The sequence below is a fragment of the Lepidochelys kempii genome, chromosome 2 (assembly GCF_965140285.1).
Source record: "Lepidochelys kempii isolate rLepKem1 chromosome 2, rLepKem1.hap1, whole genome shotgun sequence".
NCBI classification, from domain to species: Eukaryota; Metazoa; Chordata; order Testudines; family Cheloniidae; genus Lepidochelys; species Lepidochelys kempii.
The window spans coordinates 235,040,294-235,057,556 of NC_136381.1; the positions used below are offsets into that span (position 1 = coordinate 235,040,294).

At 40.9% G+C, this 17,263-nt stretch overlaps 1 protein-coding gene and 1 long non-coding RNA gene across 17 annotated transcripts in view; one reads left to right on the plus strand and one right to left on the minus strand.

Annotated features, from left to right (window-relative positions):
- Nucleotides 1-8,816: 8,816 nt before the first annotated feature.
- Nucleotides 8,817-15,358, minus strand: LOC140907704 (uncharacterized). Of its 3 annotated transcripts, XR_012157588.2 has the most exons (5): nt 14,877-15,358; nt 13,712-13,803; nt 11,140-11,287; nt 10,927-10,970; nt 8,817-9,086 (listed from the first exon to the last, which is right to left on the minus strand). It is a non-coding gene; the product is annotated as an uncharacterized LOC140907704 (long non-coding RNA). The 3 variants fall into 3 exon arrangements; XR_012157586.2 differs by lacking the exon at nt 8,817-9,086 and having other exon boundaries at nt 9,094-10,970; nt 11,153-11,287; XR_012157587.2 differs by lacking the exon at nt 8,817-9,086 and having other exon boundaries at nt 9,094-10,970.
- The window catches only part of KIAA1217 (KIAA1217 ortholog), a 547,501-nt gene continuing 544,740 nt past the window's right edge, over nt 14,503-17,263 (plus strand). For 4 of the 14 annotated variants that reach the window (XR_012157585.2, XR_012157583.2, XR_012157584.2 and 1 more), the window contains exon 1: nt 14,504-15,233. Coding sequence is in view for 11 of the 14 variants with exons in the window: in XM_073334254.2 (XP_073190355.1) it covers nt 15,137-15,233 (97 nt within the window). In the remaining 3 variants the exon portion in view is untranslated. Of the gene's footprint in view, nt 15,234-17,263 lie in introns of all 14 variants that reach the window. The other 10 variants (XM_073334262.2, XM_073334250.2, XM_073334249.2 and 7 more) reach the window with 6 other exon arrangements.

Below are 17,263 nucleotides of genomic sequence, written 5' to 3' on the forward strand. Positions count from 1 at the left end.
GGAGTACTTGTGGCACCTTAGAGACTAGCCAATTTATTTGAGCATAAGCTTTCGTGAACTTGCAACCGATGAAGTGAGCTGTAGCTCACGAAAGCTTATGCTCAAATAAATTGGCTAGTCTCTAAGGTGCCACAAGTACTCCTTTTCTTTTTGTGAATGATCACAATACAGCATAGACAGGGACTGTTGATTACATTGTTGACCACTACTCCTATAAATGTAAATACACAGAAACACAAACATTATCTCCCCATATGCCTTTAAGGGTTGAATTTGAGTCATTTATTTTGCAGGATGCTTAACCCTTTCTGGCCGTGCATCACACAAGGATTTTTTAATGAAACCATGAACTTGGCAGGTCATACCCGATGACTGGAGAACTGAAAATATAGTAGTAGCCCCATCATTTTTATTTATTCATCTTTATTTGTCACATAATATGTCCCCAGCACATTCATCTCTTTATTCATTTGCATCCTGGATTGGAGACTTAAAATCACATTTTTGTCTTCGAGCCAAAATGCAAAAACTTCCTGTGTAGAAATTGCCTAGATTTTTGATAACCACCCAGTCCTCTTTATAATTTATATTAAAAGAATTGGTAATAATGTACAGTGCCTGTCAACTCTAGGGCACTGGCTCAAATTCAGTCCAAGTTAGTAGGGTCAAAAAGTCTTTACCACCTGGAAGTTGTCTGGTAATCCACATGAAACCACTGCCACATTTACTGTTAATTGGTACCTGGAGGGAAATTTGCGAGGATCTATACTGAAGAAATTTGACCAATAAGTGGAGTTTCAGATATGTAGCCTCAGATGTAGTACTGAACTGGAAACACCTTGGAGACTAACCCATTTATTTAGGCATAAGCTTTTATGGGCTAAAACCCACTCATCAGATGCATGGAATGAAAAATACAGTAAGCAGTATATATATTACAGCACATGAAAAGATGGGAATTGCCTTACCAAGTGGGGGGTCAGTGCTAACAAGGACAATTCAATAAAGGTGGAAGTGGCCTATTCTCAACAGTTGACAAGAAGGGGTGAATATCAGAGGGAAAACTACTTTTTGTGGTGACCCATCCACCCCCAGTCTTTATTCAGGCCTCTTTTGATGGTGTCCAGGTTTCAAATTAATTCCAGTTCTGCAGTTTCTCATTGAAATCTGGTTTTGATGTTTTTTCGGTTGAAGAATTGCCACTTTTAAGTCTGTTATTGAGTGTCCAGGGAGACTGAAGTGTTCTCCTACTGGTTTTTGAATGTTACAATTCTTGATGTCTGATTTGTGTCCATTTATTCTTTTGCACAGAGACTGTCCGGTTGACCAAGGTACATGGCAGAGGGGCATTGCTGGCACATGATGGCATATATCACATTGCTAGATGTGCAGATGAAGAGTCCCTGATGGTGCGGCTGATGTGATTAGGTCCTATGATGATGTCCCTTGAATAGATATGCGGACAGAGTTGGCAATGCGGTTTGTTGCAGGGATTGGTTCCTGGGTTAGTGTTTTTGTTGTGTGGTGTGTGGTTGCTGGTGAGTATTTGCTTCAGGTTGGGGGGCTGTCTGTAAGCGAGGACTGGCCTGTCTCCCAAGGTCTGTGAGAATGTGGGATTGTCCTTCAGAATAGGTTGTAGATCCTTGATGATGCGTTGGAGAGGTTTTAGTTAGGGGCTGTAAGTGATGCAGGGCTGCAGCACCCACGGAGTCAGCACTTATGAGGATACATCAGTAAATGCACACACAGAAGAATATTTACCAGAAGTAGCAGTAAAATCTATAACAAACTGAAAAGAAATTCAAATGTATAGTATGCAGCTTGGTCACAGACAATGCTGCAAATGTATCCAAGATGAAGAAATTATTTAGAAGAGAGTCCCAAGCTAATAGCATACGACTGCAGTGCTCATTTGATGCACCTCCTAGCCAAAGACTTCAGTGTTCCAGAAATAAAGGCTAATGCTGTTGAAACTGCAAAATACTTCCGTAACAACCACTTTGCAGCAGCTGCTCTGAAAAAAGTGGGAGGAACCAAGCTAACTCTCCCACAAGACGTGCGCTGGAACTCAGTAGTGGACTGTTTTGAGCACGACATCGAGAACTGGCCTAATCTGATGTCAGTTTGTGAACAAAATTGTGAAAAAATAGATGGCACGGTCACAGCTAAAGTTCTCAACATTGGGCTTCAGAGAAATGCTGAACACATGCTGAGTACCCTGAAGCCCATTTCTGAAGCCTTGAACAAAATGCGGGGAAACAGCTGTTTTATTGCTGACGCTGTTGAAATTTGGAAGGAACTGAGTGAGATCTTAAAAAGAGAAATATGCAATGACAGAGTTAAATTACAAGCATTAAAAAAATGAATGGAACAAGCACTATTTCCAGCTAATTTTCTTGCAAATATTCTCAATACTCGGTACTGGGGTCAACCTTCACTGCTGAAGAAGAGGAGTTGGCTATGACATGGACAACCAGCAATCATCCCTCCATAATGCCAACTATAATAAACTTCAGAGCTAAGGTTTCAGAGTAGCAGCCATGTTAGTCTGTATTAGCAAAAAAAAAAAAAAGTACTTGTGGCACCTTAGAGACTAACAAATTTATTTGAGCAGAGTGAGCTGTAGCTCATGAAAGCTTATGCTCAAATACATTTGTTAGTCTCTAAGGTGCCACAAGTACTCCTTTTCTTTCTTCAGAGCTAAGGGTGAACCATTCAAGAAATAAATGTTTGATGATGATGTTTTAAAGAAAGTCACACCAGTGAACTGGTGGAAGTCACTTAAGCACTTGGATTCAGAGACTGCTGACGTGATGATCTCACTTTTAACAGCAATAGCTTCTTCTGCCAGTGTAGAAAGAATATTTTCTTCCTTTTGGACTAATCCATTCCAAATTGAAAAACTGTTTTGGACCTGAAAAAGCAGGAAAGCTTGTTTTTTTTTCTTTTCCAGATTATGAACAAACAGGAAAATGAAGGTGAAGATGACTGAGTTAGTTGCAGAAGCCAATATTTTAAGTTTCTCTTGTTGACCTGGCTGACACAGTCGATTTAATTTTTGGTGGTTTTTTAAAATATTTCATTTAACTATTTCAGTTAAAAACAATTCTAACAAAAAGAAACCTGATTTTAAAAAACTTGAATGTTGAACTAAATTAAAAAATTCATATGCTTGTTTTATAAAAATATTATGTTTGCTGTTGAAGAAAAAAACCCAGAGTACATAACGTGGTTTTAATTACATAAAATAATTTAAATGTCTGTCTGATGATGATCACCTCCCAATACAGCATGGCAAGAAAATCCTCCAAATGATTAACCTGTTGAATTGGAGATAGTTCACCTCCCAAAGACGTCATAAATATCTGCTTCAATTACCTTTGGTAAATAAAATAACCAAACAATCATTCATTTTCTGATATATCTGTATTAAGGTTATAACAACCAACAAGAATGCACTTTTATGTAGAAATCCATGATTAACAGAGTCTTTCTGACTAGTGATTTAAATCAATTTGATTTCAATCAAATCCACCCTGTGTTCAACCACGTTGTTTGTTTTATCTATCTTGTGTCCACATCAGAAGTATCATCTGATATAATTCCCCAATAAAAGTGCATGTTTAGTTATGCTATGATGAGTGGCTTTACACCCCCAGGACTAGAGGGACTCTGCATTTGGAAGTCCTGTTGACTCAGTGAGAGCTCTACACGCAGAATAGGTATAGGCTGGGACCAGAGTGTGTGAACAGCTTAGTTTGTTTTTTTAAGAATCTCATTTCATGCAGTATTATGTGGGTTGATTTTTTTTTTTTCAGTGCCAGGAGGGATAATGCTGAGAAATCGCCACTACAGTGGATTTTGGACATTTAATAGATGGCAAAATTCTAAAGGAATGGGGAGTTTAAATGATGATTGGTATTCCCTTAAGGATATTTGGCTATATCATTGAATTTGTGGTATGCTAATGAGATTTGAGAATGTCCAGAGAACCTTAAAATCACCCTACTTTGGATAACGGGAGGCGAGTTTGTAATCAGTTCACTTTACTTAAGCTTTGCAAGTTGAACTCTATTCTTAGTTTTAAAAAGGTCATAAACCAACAAAACAGAAATAAGCAGATAGAAATAGCTGTTTTCTTTTCCTCCCTTTTCCTTTGTATTAAAGATATGTAGTAACTCAAGAAATACCCTGTGGCAAATCATGATTGATGTATGTAAACAATGAATTTCTATCCAGTGCACAAGAGAACTTCGACAATGCTATGTACTTGCTGGTATATTCTGTTCTGTATTGTGCTCTTTACTTTGTTATTTGCAGGCCTTGGGCACAACCAAAATAGTTTATCCTGACTATAAACTTCAAGCAAAACAGGCAATTTTAGTATTTTTTTTTCTTTTTCTTTTTTTACTCTTCAAGCTCAGTTTTTCCTCTGTAGGCAGCCAGACAGCTGGAATCCTTGGAGGAGTACACTACAGACGTAACCAATTCAGAGAACCTAAAACCAGTGTATAATGGAGAATATTTCACACTCTGACTCAAATGTATATTACAATGGAAAATGTGGGAGTTTTTTAAAGAATTCTTTCCTCTGCCCATAATGAAATACTCTTAGCATATTTTGTAATAGTTATTCTTATTACTGTGTATGTATGCAATATTCTTTCATAGAGTTCTGGCATATTCCAATAATTGTACAGACTTAGCAGATAAAAGGTGCTTTTTAAAAGCCTTTATGCTAACAAGATACAGGAATGACAATGCTAATATATTTACTATAATATTAAGATATAATATTTACCAAAATATTTATCAAAATTGTAATAGTTATCAAAATAATGTTTACTTTTTCAGATGCTTTTATTTTCCTCTCTAGATTTTCCAGCTCAAATTGCTCCTCTGCAAAAGAATGCCCTGTTTGCAAAGGCTTGGTCTGCACTATCCTTCTTTGGGAAGTCTACCACCATTTCACTAGCACTGGTGCAGCTGCATTGATCATAGCAACAGTTGGAGAGTTAGCGTTTTCCGGGTACCAGTGTTTTTACCACACTGTCTAGGTGCCAGGTTTATGTAACAGTGGTTAAAAACATTAGTGCTACTGCCATTGGTACCATCAGGGAGGTGAAGTAATGGGAGGTTTTCCGAAAGCGGCTGGAGTAGACAAGGCCAGAATTTGCTTCTGCTTGATCACTTACTGAATCCGTTGATGTTCGTACGAATCCTTAGAATGGAAATGCTAGTGGTTCACATATATAATCTAAAACTTGCCTCTGAAGGTTCTGAAACAGACCTGGGGATTGGAAATGAATATGGATTATTACATATCTAGGTCACCATTGTTATTACTGACCTGGAGTAGATTCACAAATACATTATTCTCTGATGGTCATTCAGTGGTCTTTATGATATGAGTTGATCTCAGTGCATTCTGCTCTAGCTCAATCAGAAGTTATGGGCTTTATGCAGGAATTATTGGGTGAGGTGCTCTGGATTATGCAGGAGGTCAGAGTAGGTGATCATTAATGATACCTTCTAGCCTTAAAATCTCCGGAAAGTTGTCCACACTACAAAAAAAAAATCACTATTTTTACAAGAACTAATTGGTGTACTTGGCACTATTAGACAGATGAAGCATTCAGTAGTCATGGTAACTGGACTATGTTATCAGTCCTAAATGTAACCTCTCCAGGTCAGGGCTGAGGCACTCACTGGGCCATATTTGGGGAGCTCTTATTGCTCCAAATGTGCAGTATCTCTTCTGTGGATGGAAAGTGACAGCTCTGGACCCTGAAAATCTGGCACCTTTCACAGGTACTAAATTATATAAAATTAAACATGCCTCCAAATAAATTCTTGCACTGCTTCAGCTGTTTGGGGTGATAATTTATCATGTCCATGTCATGATACCATGTAAGGAGCCTTTTCCATAAAGGGAAAGCGGGCAGTCATCTACAGCAACAAAATATTAGGGACAGCAAAATATTTAGTGACTGCTTATACTGACAGTGGAATATTTTAATTCTGGGGCAGCTACATTAAACTATTAAGGGGCTATACTAGATTAAAAATAAAACAAAAAATTATCTGGGGGGAATATCCAGTTTCATAAGCCATAGTTTGCTGAACTCAGGGGCTACAAGGAACAGACATCTTCCAATTTGTCTAGGATAGCAAAGTATGTAGAATCCACTAGTTTCAAAATAGGACACTGGTTTGTGGGCGATGAGTGATTTGAAGATAGAGGGATTAGTAGTTGAACACTTTAATAAAGTCCTTAAGTCACTATTTAACATATTTAGTTTGAATTGGCAAATCATCTTTTAAAAGTACCTTATGTGATGGTTGAATTACATTGACTTTCATAACCACTGTTTGGGGTGGGGAGGAGGAGAGGGGATGGAAAGGAAGGAAGGCATTTGTGCATCAGTCCAGGAAAATACAACAAAACTGTGGACTAATCGCTGTTCACCTGAACTGAATTGAACTGAATTGTCTGCATCCTTTTTGGAGAGATTCTCCCTTGTAGTTTAGTTTTGGATTAGAGAAATTAGTGCTTGGCACTAAGGGCAAATTCGTTCTGTGGGTGATGCAGAGAGGTTACTTGAGGTAAAAGGAAGATGTACGTTGCATTTTATTTCTCACTGTAGGGATGGGACAATAAAATTTGTATCTATTATTTTAATCGTAAACTTTGAGACTTGGGATCTGAAATACTAAGTCAGAGGTTCACAAACATCTCCACAGCACACAGAAGGGCTCTTAAACACTTTGAGAGGTCCCAGCAAAGCTTAGCTTTTCCTTGTATAACTTGTCCATTTGCATTAATGGATTTCAACTAATGCAGCAGGCATGTAACTTACTTTCAAGACTTATAAAATGGGCCCTTGGTTTCACAATATTAACTCTGAATTACAATTTTTAAAACTGGATTGTTGAAATTAGATACCTAAATCCATATTTAGGCACCTAAAACAAACCTGTCGTCTGACTTAAAAAAAAAATTCCAGAGCACTTGCAGCTCTCATTGCCTTAAGAGTATGGCTGTAGCTGTGTGCCGCACCTCTGAAAATCAGGCCTTTTTAAAAACAGGCACATAAATGTGGATTTAGGTTCCTAGCTGTCACCATCCACGTTTGGCCACTGTTCCTTCAAGAAATCTGGTAGCACGATGACTGAGAGAGATCACTGTGAAGTACTGAGTAGTATTTGTGTGTGGGTGGTGGGAAAAGATGCTCTGTCTATTTTGTATTGTTCTTCTTGAGCCCGTCTTACATGGCTGTTCAGCCATTCTCCGTTTCTGGGCAAGTTATATTAGAAAACAAACACTTTCCTCTTTTTCTGTCACCTTGTCCACATTACAGAATGCTATTTGGCCTACAGCTGCTGTTAAATAACGTTCAGCATTGGCTCACTTATGCACATTGACAGCAATGGGTATTTTTAGTAGTACTGTATAGACAAGGATATGGCATCAAGTTGCCCCTAAAGAGTAGGTGATAACTGCAATCTTTAAATGGCTTGCTAAATAAATCTGATTGACTAAACAAGTCCTTTTGCTACTCTTCCCATTTCAGTTATACATTATGGACTTAAATTCCACTTTTTTTGTAGACAATGGTAGTCTTATTTAAATTGAGCTTGGAACAGAATTTCAGGATATTGGGTTAGTGATTCCATTTCAGAATTAACTGGCAAGCTAAACCATTTCCATTTTCCACCCTAAAGGGTAACAAAAAGCTTTGGCTTTCTACGCTTTCAGCAATAATTAAATGGACATTGTGAAGTATGTTTGCAGTGTCATAGCTGTGTTGATACCAGCATATTAGAGCAACAAGGTGGGCAAAAGGCAATATATTTTTCACCACCAGAAGTTGGTACAATGAGAGAAACTTTAGAGCCCCGTGGACCTGAAGAAGAGCTCTGTGTAACCCAAAAGCTGGTCTCGTTCACCAATAGAAGTTGGCCCAATAAAAGATATTACCCCTCACCCATCTTGTCTCTTATTGTGAAGTATGGTAGTTCAGACCAAAAATATTGGTCTTGTGTAAAAAAAAAAAATTAAGAATTTTCATAATTCAAAACCAAAACATTTTTAAAGCGTCAAGGCTATCTTGCAGATGAAAACCCAGCCACTCCAACAGTGAGTTGACCGTGTGTGAGAACCAGAAAGTTAAACTGTAAATAAGGTGAAATGACCTCTTTGGGGAAGGAATTGGCTTTTCTATATGCAGTACTTGGCAGAATTAACATTACTGTAATGCAATAACAATCTGCTTGGGTTTTTCATTAATCCAGTTGCATTACAGGTATAAATGAATTACATTATAGGTATAAACTGAAACTGGATTGAAAGGGAAAGTAATTTTTTTCAGACTATCTAAAATTGGTTTTGCCAAACAGTTAGAAAAAGTATTTTTGTTCCCCTTCTATCAATTGGAGCAAGGAAAGTTCCCAATCCACGTCTCTGGATCCTTAAAGGAGACCTCTATAAAACCAGGAAAGAAAAGAGACAACATTCATGGTATTCCTAAAGTTTATAAAAGGCAGAAAAACCTCCCCGTTCTTCTCTAAATCCTAATGAAGCAAAACACAAATCTATTTTAGTTCCCTTTATAGGTCACCATTAACAGATCACTAATTTTCTTGTCCAACCATGGTAAAACAGAAAAAGATAAATACCATAAACTCTGAAGTTGGATTATTTTTTAAATTATTTCAGTTTTAATAATCCATGGTGTTATATATGTAAAGAAATGTGTTATTCTTAATTTGTGACAGTTTTCCTTTACATTTATTATAGAGAGAATTTTGCATTCTTATGGTATTATTTCCATCAGAGATTAGATACTATGATGATGGGGGATATTATAAACCTGAGATAAATATTTACATATATGCCATTTTTAATTACATTATTTTCCTCTGATAGTAGTTTTAGTGAAGGGTTGTGTTCTGAAAGGAGAGAGACTGTTGCTAGGATGAACTGTAGTTTGTTGCAGTACTCCTTTCTTCTCCCTCCGTTGCAGACATTAATTGGGGACTTACTGAAGGACAGTTTTTCTGCAATTTTTCCTCACTGTGGAGATCTGGTTAAGTCCAACAAAATACAAAAGGATATATCTATGGGAGAAATTCAAAAGGAAGAAACAAAACATCCCCCTCTCTGCCTCCCAAAATGTCTACGACCAGAGAAAACTTTGAGCGCTAAACTAATTTTCCATTGACTGCAAAACTAGGATGACTTACACCAGGGGATAAATTTGGCTCAGAGTCTGAATTCCAAGCTCCCTGACCTCCACAGGGTTTTTGTTCTGTTGCAGTGGCTCTGCGTTGCTGTAAATGGTGCTTTCTGGGAACAGTGCCTTTGCTAAGTAATTCTGCAGCAGTGCAATACTATACTTAATCAATTCAGGTGACTTACAAATTCTTCATTGCACAGAACGATCAGTACTGCACAATTGCAGAAACAGAGCAAATGTGTGTTCTGGTCCTGATTCACAAAAAATAGCATTACTGTAACAGCAAATCCTTTGGGACAGCAGGAGGAGGAAAGTCAGCTTTTTGCCAGAAGCTGCAAATGGACGACAGGGGATGGATCACTTGATGATTACCTGTTCTGTTCGTTCCCTCTGGGGCGCATGGCATTGGCCACTGTTGGAAGACAGGATACTGGGCTAGATGGACCTTTGGTCTGACCCAGTATGGCCGTTCTTATGTGAGGGGAGTCTTCCATCATATTATTTCTAAACTGTTCTTAAATGGTCAAAGTGTGGAAAGTTTAACTTTTGGTAGTACTCATCTACCCTCCCCATCACTTCCTCTTCTCCCACAGTGCAAAAGGGTTCCTTTGGGCATGTCTTCCAAATGCTGAATGATTTAAGTTGCTTCCAATGAAGTGCAAACTTAATTAAAGCAAAAGCAGAGCCATTAAATCAACAGTCCAGATACAGAAGTTTTATGGACAGTGTATCTAAATAGTTTCCTCCATTTCTACATTTGATCATTCAGAATCAGAAATGGTTCATAAATGGAAAATTTTAATGTAGCACAAACCTCAAAAAGTAGGGGCATATCACATCTAAAAAGCATTTTTAAAAACATTGATCTTTAGGTGAGTACCGGTATCCAATCCTCTTAACTTATTGCTTACTGTGCTCTCCTTGAGAATAGCTATATATCAATATAGAATCTTGCTGTCCATAACAGATGTACAAGTTTATATAGAGCTTCTTTCTCTAACAAAGCCTGTATCGAATACAGACATGCTTTTCAAGAAGAAGATTCCTTTTGAAGAATTCCATGTCAACAGAGCAGAAGTATTGCTTAACTCCTTTGCAAGGACTCCAATCCTGCTTTCAGTAAATTCACTGGAAGCTTTGACATTTACTTCAATAGAAGTAGGAGCAGGTCCCAGTTTAGAGCTTGTCTACACATAGAATTGCACCATTTTAATGTAAGGGGTTATTTTGACCAGATTAGTTAAGGCAAAAGGCTGGGTGGACACTTACTCGGTTCTACACATAGAATTGCACCATTTTAATGTAAGGGGTTATTTTGACCAGATTAGTTAAGGCAAAAGGCTGGGTGGACACTTACTCGGTTCAGCTTAAAATGATTAGGAACAGATTTAAGCTAAACTAAAATGAGTGCCTGCACATGATTTTGGAGTGGTTTAACTAAGATGGTGCAAGTATGTGTATTTACAATGCCCCGGTCCTGCATGATGATCCACACACACACAGCGCTTCCTGTAAGGTTCAAGGAGACTTCGACTCTGAAATCAATGGGAGTAGAGGTCACTCAGCAGCTGGGGAGTAGCTACAGAAGTTCTTTGCTAGAGTATTAAGTCTTTATGGTAGCTAACACTGTATTTAGATCTGAGAAGATGTTTCCATTATAGTGTCCTGGTTTCACTCACTCACTTACTTTCCTTCTAGGAAGAATCTTCCAGGCTTGGTCTCAGCCACACCCTGTATCATTTTAAAAAAAAGATGGAATCATTTCTCATCAGCTGTTTCCACATGTAGATTTTTTATATATACATAACCCCCTGTATCTTCTTAAATATGAAAACAGAAGACATTTGTCTCCATTTAATTTACTGTTTATATTTCATGTTTTTATTCATTGTAAAAATACCTTACAAGGATACCTCTGTTCAGATTCACCTCAGTCTTGATATTGGGATAAAACTGCTCTGCACTGTAGGCCAATTTCATCAGTATAATGATTGCTCATGACGCATCTGCTCATTTGAATGGAGCTATGTCCCTGCAAGCATTACAAACTTAACAAAAGCAAAACAGATACTCTTGAGAATTATATTTAAAGTGAATTCAAATTAAGAACTATAGCACAAATTAAACATTTATAACTAGCGCAGCTGTTGTCACTTCCAGAGTACAAGTTATACAAATATATATAAAGATTTTTATTTTAAAGTTAAATGGCCTGTCTGGTTCTGGTCATCCAAATATTATTCCTCTTATAAGTATCTACAGTACAGTTTTACTAACTTGTACCAATGTCTGGGACGCTCATTGTAAATTAATGAATTTTGCAAGTCAGCAACTACGGGTCAAATCTAGGTACCACACAAGTACTTTGCAAAACTCCATTGGGATCAGAATTTGGGCTCCATCATGCAAGATGTCAAACACCTGCAAATTCCATTAACGTCAGTGAGAGTTCAGTATGTTTAGCATCTCCCAAAAAGAGAGTAAAACATCACAAATGTAGGCACTAAGAAAATGAAATACTGCATCATAAACTGTACTTTGTACATGTAATTTTCTTAATTGTTGTTTTGTTTGTTGGTTTGTGTTTAGAGACCGTGCAGACTATTTAATATGGCTCTACACTGGGAGTCAGGGGACTTGGGTTCTGCCACTGACCTGTGTGACCTTGGACAAGTTACTTCACTTATCTGTGCTTCTGTTTCCCCTCTAACTCTTTGTCTGTCTAGCTCTTCAGGCAGGAATTCTCTTACTGTGTGTATGTACAGTGCCAGCACAATGGAGTCTCAAGCTCAGTTTCAGTCTCTAGGCATTACTATAGCAGAAATAATAGAATACTTCTTGGCATAGTACTAAATGCAGTGTATCATACTTTGCAAAAATGAACTGCTCGTAATGGGATTGGTCCCTAAAATATCTGATATGTCTGAGTGGAGGGCAAACATCACATTTTTTTGGGATCATTAAATGTGCAGTTTAGCAAAATATAGATTAACAATGTTCTGGTGTAGTTCTAAATTCTTGTTTAAACATAATTTATTCAATTTCATAGATTTTACTTTTTTGGCATAGTCATAAACTATATAAACAAATTAGCTACATATTATAAAAGGCTAGAGTGTCCAGTCTGTTGAGAGATATTTGTTGGTAGGGAACAGAGTGTGCCAATTACAATGGAAGGCAAGGTTTCTAGCTGTCCACATTTTAGAACATGAGCTGTGTCTGTAAATTTTTAAAAGAACCTGCCACTCTTATATTAGGGATTTTAAATATTTCCTGTCTTCTCTCCACCCACCACTGCCACTTCATCCCTCAGAGCTCCATTAGTACTTACAAAATTTTTAGCTCCTGTAGGAGATATTGCTGGTTTTGAAAAAATCCATATTCAATATGGTACTGTGTGGGCCATGGGCAATGTCAAGGGGCTTTTAAAAAACAAAAAGTAATGGGGAGAATTTACTTCACCCCTTAACATTCAGTTTTTCCAGGTAAGGGTAAACATGGATTTTTTTAAAAACAGAGTAAACAAATTTATGTTTGCAGTATTTTCTATGGGATTATGCAGTTAAAATTAATCCAGGATGCTATACTATTCCAGCACTCCTTGTTTAGTGTGATTCCTGCTTAAGGTGTTTTTCAGAACTTTACTTACTCGTAGAGGTTTTTAATCCTGCAAACATTCATGTATATGCTTCATTTTACTTCTGTGAGTTGGTCCATGGAAGAAAATGGCCATGTCTACACTGGGAAAATACAGCCTGTAAGAAACCACATTAACTAACTGGTTCAAATTAATTTAATGCTATTCCGCCCTTAGTGTAGACAAGGACAGTAATATTTTAAAATGTTATCAAAAGTGCAGTCAGGGACAGATTTACTTAAACACGTTAGCTTGTCATGGTGATCAAGAATTGTGCCTATCTGCAAAAGATGAAAAATGATTTAATATTTCTGTTAAAAAAATGTGTTCTAACATGATATATTTACCAGTGCAGACACTGCCAATGGAATTAAGATTAAACATGTGCCTAACTGTTTGAGGGATCTAGGCCATAAAACTGACATGCCTGAAGTACTCAGTATAGCTTTATTTAGTTCACATGAGATTTAAGAAATTATTTTTTTATATTTTAAAGATTAGTTGAGTGATTTACAAAACAGTGGGGGCAATTAAAGTATTGGTAGGCAGCAGCAGCACACAAGGAAACCAGCAAGAACTTTTTTCAGGAAAATTCAGGGGGGCTTTTAGGTGACTGCAGAGCTTGTAATTGAGGAAGGAAATTGACAGGCTGCTTCTGCTCTGATGCTGCATATTTTTAGGACTCAAATGAGCCTCCTTTACCTTTCTATCATTAACTTGCCCACAGAATTAACACATGTTCCCAGGCTATAAGGAAGGGCAAAGTTCAGCAACTACTGAAAGATGAGAGGCAGAGAAGACGAGAATGTTAGGAAAATGGGAACTGAGATATTACCTGATCCTGCATTCCCCACTTAGCCACCTCGCCCTTTGCAGCCAGGGGGACTTAGCTTCCGAGGACTCTGCACGTGGCATCACAAGACTGTTCTGAAACAACAAGGGGAAAAAAGGGGAGTGCCAAGTGCCAACTTTAATTGTCCAAGTGCCTTCCACATCAGCACAGTCAGGCCTTTCGAATACTGCCCAGCGCGGGCATCCCGAAAGGGCTTGGTTTTGTTTTGGAAGGAGTCTCCGAGAGGAACTCTTAGCTATGTAAACGCACATGCATTAAACCCCTCAAACCAACCCAGTGCACTGCGTCACACGAGAAGGTTAACAGAATGGAAAATGCAAACAGTGGCCACTCGGCGAGGGGGCAGGAAGGAGAAGGTTTGTCTTCTCCCCAAAACAGACAAACCTCAGACCAAACAAGCCCCCACTCCCCTCTGTATCTGTTCACAACGGGAAGCGAAGGCCGAGCCTCTTTACGGCCCTTTAAACTTCTACCCCTTAAAGTACGTATCTGCTCAGACTGTCTTTTCAGGGCGAAAGCTAGTGCTGTCAGCGGCTCCACGGCTGGGAGATTTTCCACGAGCTACTGGCTGCCCCCGGTCACCCGGCCCCTGTGGGAGCCAAACGTTTGAACTGTTCTGGGCTTTGTCTGTTCCCAGAGAACCTGGTAGGACCCCGCGGGGGCCGATCCTGCGAGGGCTGAACAAGAGCCCGGCGTCTGAGAGCGCAGAGCAGGGCCCCGGGTACTCGCCGCGGCTGCGAACGATCTCATCACACCTGAGATTTCGGGGGCAGCCCCTTGCGCCGGCTGCGCGTCCCGAGACGCACCTCGGAGGGAACGAGCCCCGGCTCCCCACCCGCGCGCGAAGCGGGTCCTGCACGGGGCATCAGCCCCGCACGCAGCGCTCCCCTGACGGGGGCTCGGCATCCCCACACCAAGGCCAGAGCCCGCGGCCCCCGCCAGCCTTTACCCCGGCACAGCTCCCCCAGCAGGAGTCCCCCCCGAGCCAGCACCCCGGCTCCCGCAGCGGCAGCTCCCCCCGCGGTGAGGGTGGGGATGGCGGTGACGCAATGACTGCAGTCCCGGGGAGAGCTGCGGAGCGGCCCGGGCGAGCGGAGTGCGCGCCCCGGCAAGCGAGAGGGAAAGAAGGAGGGGCGAACGGGGCTACCTCCAGCCGGGGCGCTCGCCACTCGGCCCCTCCCGCCGCGCCGCCTGCCGGGAGGGCTCCGCGCCGCTCCCGCCCGGCCCGCCTGCAGGTGAATTGAAAGTCGTCGGTCGGCGGGGAGGGAAGGACGCGGGCTGCCGGGCTCGCTGCAGACCTGGCACCGGCTGGGGCAGGCGGAGCGCGCAGCCCGCTCCCAGCAGGGCGCTCCCCGCCGCCGCCGCCCCCTGCAGTGGCGCACCCGGAGCCGCTCCGCTGCCCGGGGCATGTCTGCAGCGCAGGGAGTCCCGCTAGCTGGAGTGCAGCCGCCGCCCGCCCAGAGGCTCGCCAGCGCGGAAGGGGGAGGCAGCCGCGAGCCGCCAAGTAAGTGGCACCGAAACTTTGCGCTTGGTCCCCCTCCCCGTTCCTCATATCGCCGGGGCTGGCGGGTCGGGAGCAGGGGCACAGCGGGAGGGGGAAGAGCATCCCCCGCCCGGGCAGAGCGCGGTGTGAGGGGCTCGTGAGGAGCGTGTCCCCTCCGCCGGACCCAGCAGTGAGGGGAGTCCCTAGGGCGGGTGACCTTGGGGTGCTCCGAGCCTGGGGCAGGCGAGCCCCGCAGGGGCGTGTCCTCCGCCGAGCTCGCTGGGTTGGCGTGGCGCGTGTGCGGGAGTCCGCTCAGCCTGGGGCTGGGCTGCTGACTTTGGCCAAGCCCTTTAGCAGTGGCTCGAACCCCAGAGACTCCCCGCTGTGTCCCAGGCGGCGAGATTTCAGCCTCTGCCTGCGGCTTAGTGGTGCTGCTAAGTTGACCAAACTTCTGAGGGGAAAACTTCAAAGCTCGTGTGCTCGCTCCTTGGCTCCTGCTGCAGTGAGCGCTGCTGCTTGCCCGACGGATAAGTGCTGAGATCCGCAGGGGATCCAGCTGAAGCCGCAGGGGGCTAGGGTAGTCTGCTTTCCCCAACTGGCTCCCTGACTGAGGAAGGGGACCAGTGAGTGTGGTAGGAAATGTAGCCTTTAGTTATAACTAGGCTTTTTGAGAAAGAGTTAATTGGTTACCCTTGAGAATTGAAAACGATTTAGTCATTGTGGTCAGGCTTTCAGGCTGTTCCTGAGAACTGAATAGTTAGGCTGCTTTTTACATGCACGCAAGGTTAAATGGCTTTCCTCCTTTGTAAAAGTAGATTGTTGCAAAAATGACAATAATTTTCCAGCTACATGTATAGAAGAAGGTTGTGTTGCATACATTGACCATCCTTGAAAGGCTTTGTAATCCTAACTTCTGCCTTTTATAAAATATTTTTTCATATATACATAAGGAACAAACTTCATTTTGAAATTCAGAGGAGCTCTCAGAATAGTGAGCAAGGCTTTTTTCAATAACCCTACGATTTGACGGCATCAAGCCTTGACTAGATGGTTGTTTGGTATTTAGTTTCTCTGAGTGAGGAAAAGCCTTTAGGGTGGTGTGCAGATTTATGAGTGGCTGTCTCTCTGTATAGGCAGAGGTAGGTTCTTCTACTACTGACTGTTAACATTGAACTGAATTTTCTGCTGCTTCCATTGAAGTTAATGAAAGTTTTGCCATTAACATGAATGGAAGCAGAATTGGGCCCTTCCTTGTGTGGTACAGTTTATCTAGGATTCATAGTCATGGGTATGGGTGGTGCTACGTAATATTAAAATTTACTTTTCATAGTTTAAATTTCATGTTCTCAACTTTGTCTTTGTATGGTGTGTGAGCATTTTAAGAATCAACTCTTGTTTTCTTGCACTTTTTCCTTCATAGTTCAACACACACACTCCAAAAATACTACTAGTTTTGAATGCTATACAAAAACACTATATATTATGCAGATTATTTACTGGATGGTTACTCTCATATCTGAGGACATTCAAGAGGTTCACTTTTTCCTGACCTCAGGTATACTTACATAGTATTCATATTTTCATTAGCAAAAGTGTAGTGAGAATAGTAGTTAAGATAAAAACATTGAACAATATCAGACATCTAGGGACAAGAATCAAAACCACATTATTTGTCATTCTTCTGACCTCATGAACTGAGTAAAATAATATACAGTGACTGTTATTCTACCACATAGAATTGGGTATTAGTTTGACCAGAGAACAAAGATATGTCTTTACGAGCCACATTTTGATATCCAGTGACTAAGCTAGGGAAGTTATTGGCTAAATACTATAACTTTTTATACTTAATCAAAAATAATTACAGATTTAGTTTACCTCCATTTTCTGGTCTTTGAGTAAATATAGTCCTCAAGAGGATTCCTAATAAAAGCCCTGATCCTGCAAAGACTGTACTCCTGAAACTAGTGTCATTGTACCTGTGACAGGTTTCAGAGTAACAGCCATGTTAGTCTGTATTTGCAAAAAGAAAAGGAGTACTTGTGGCACCT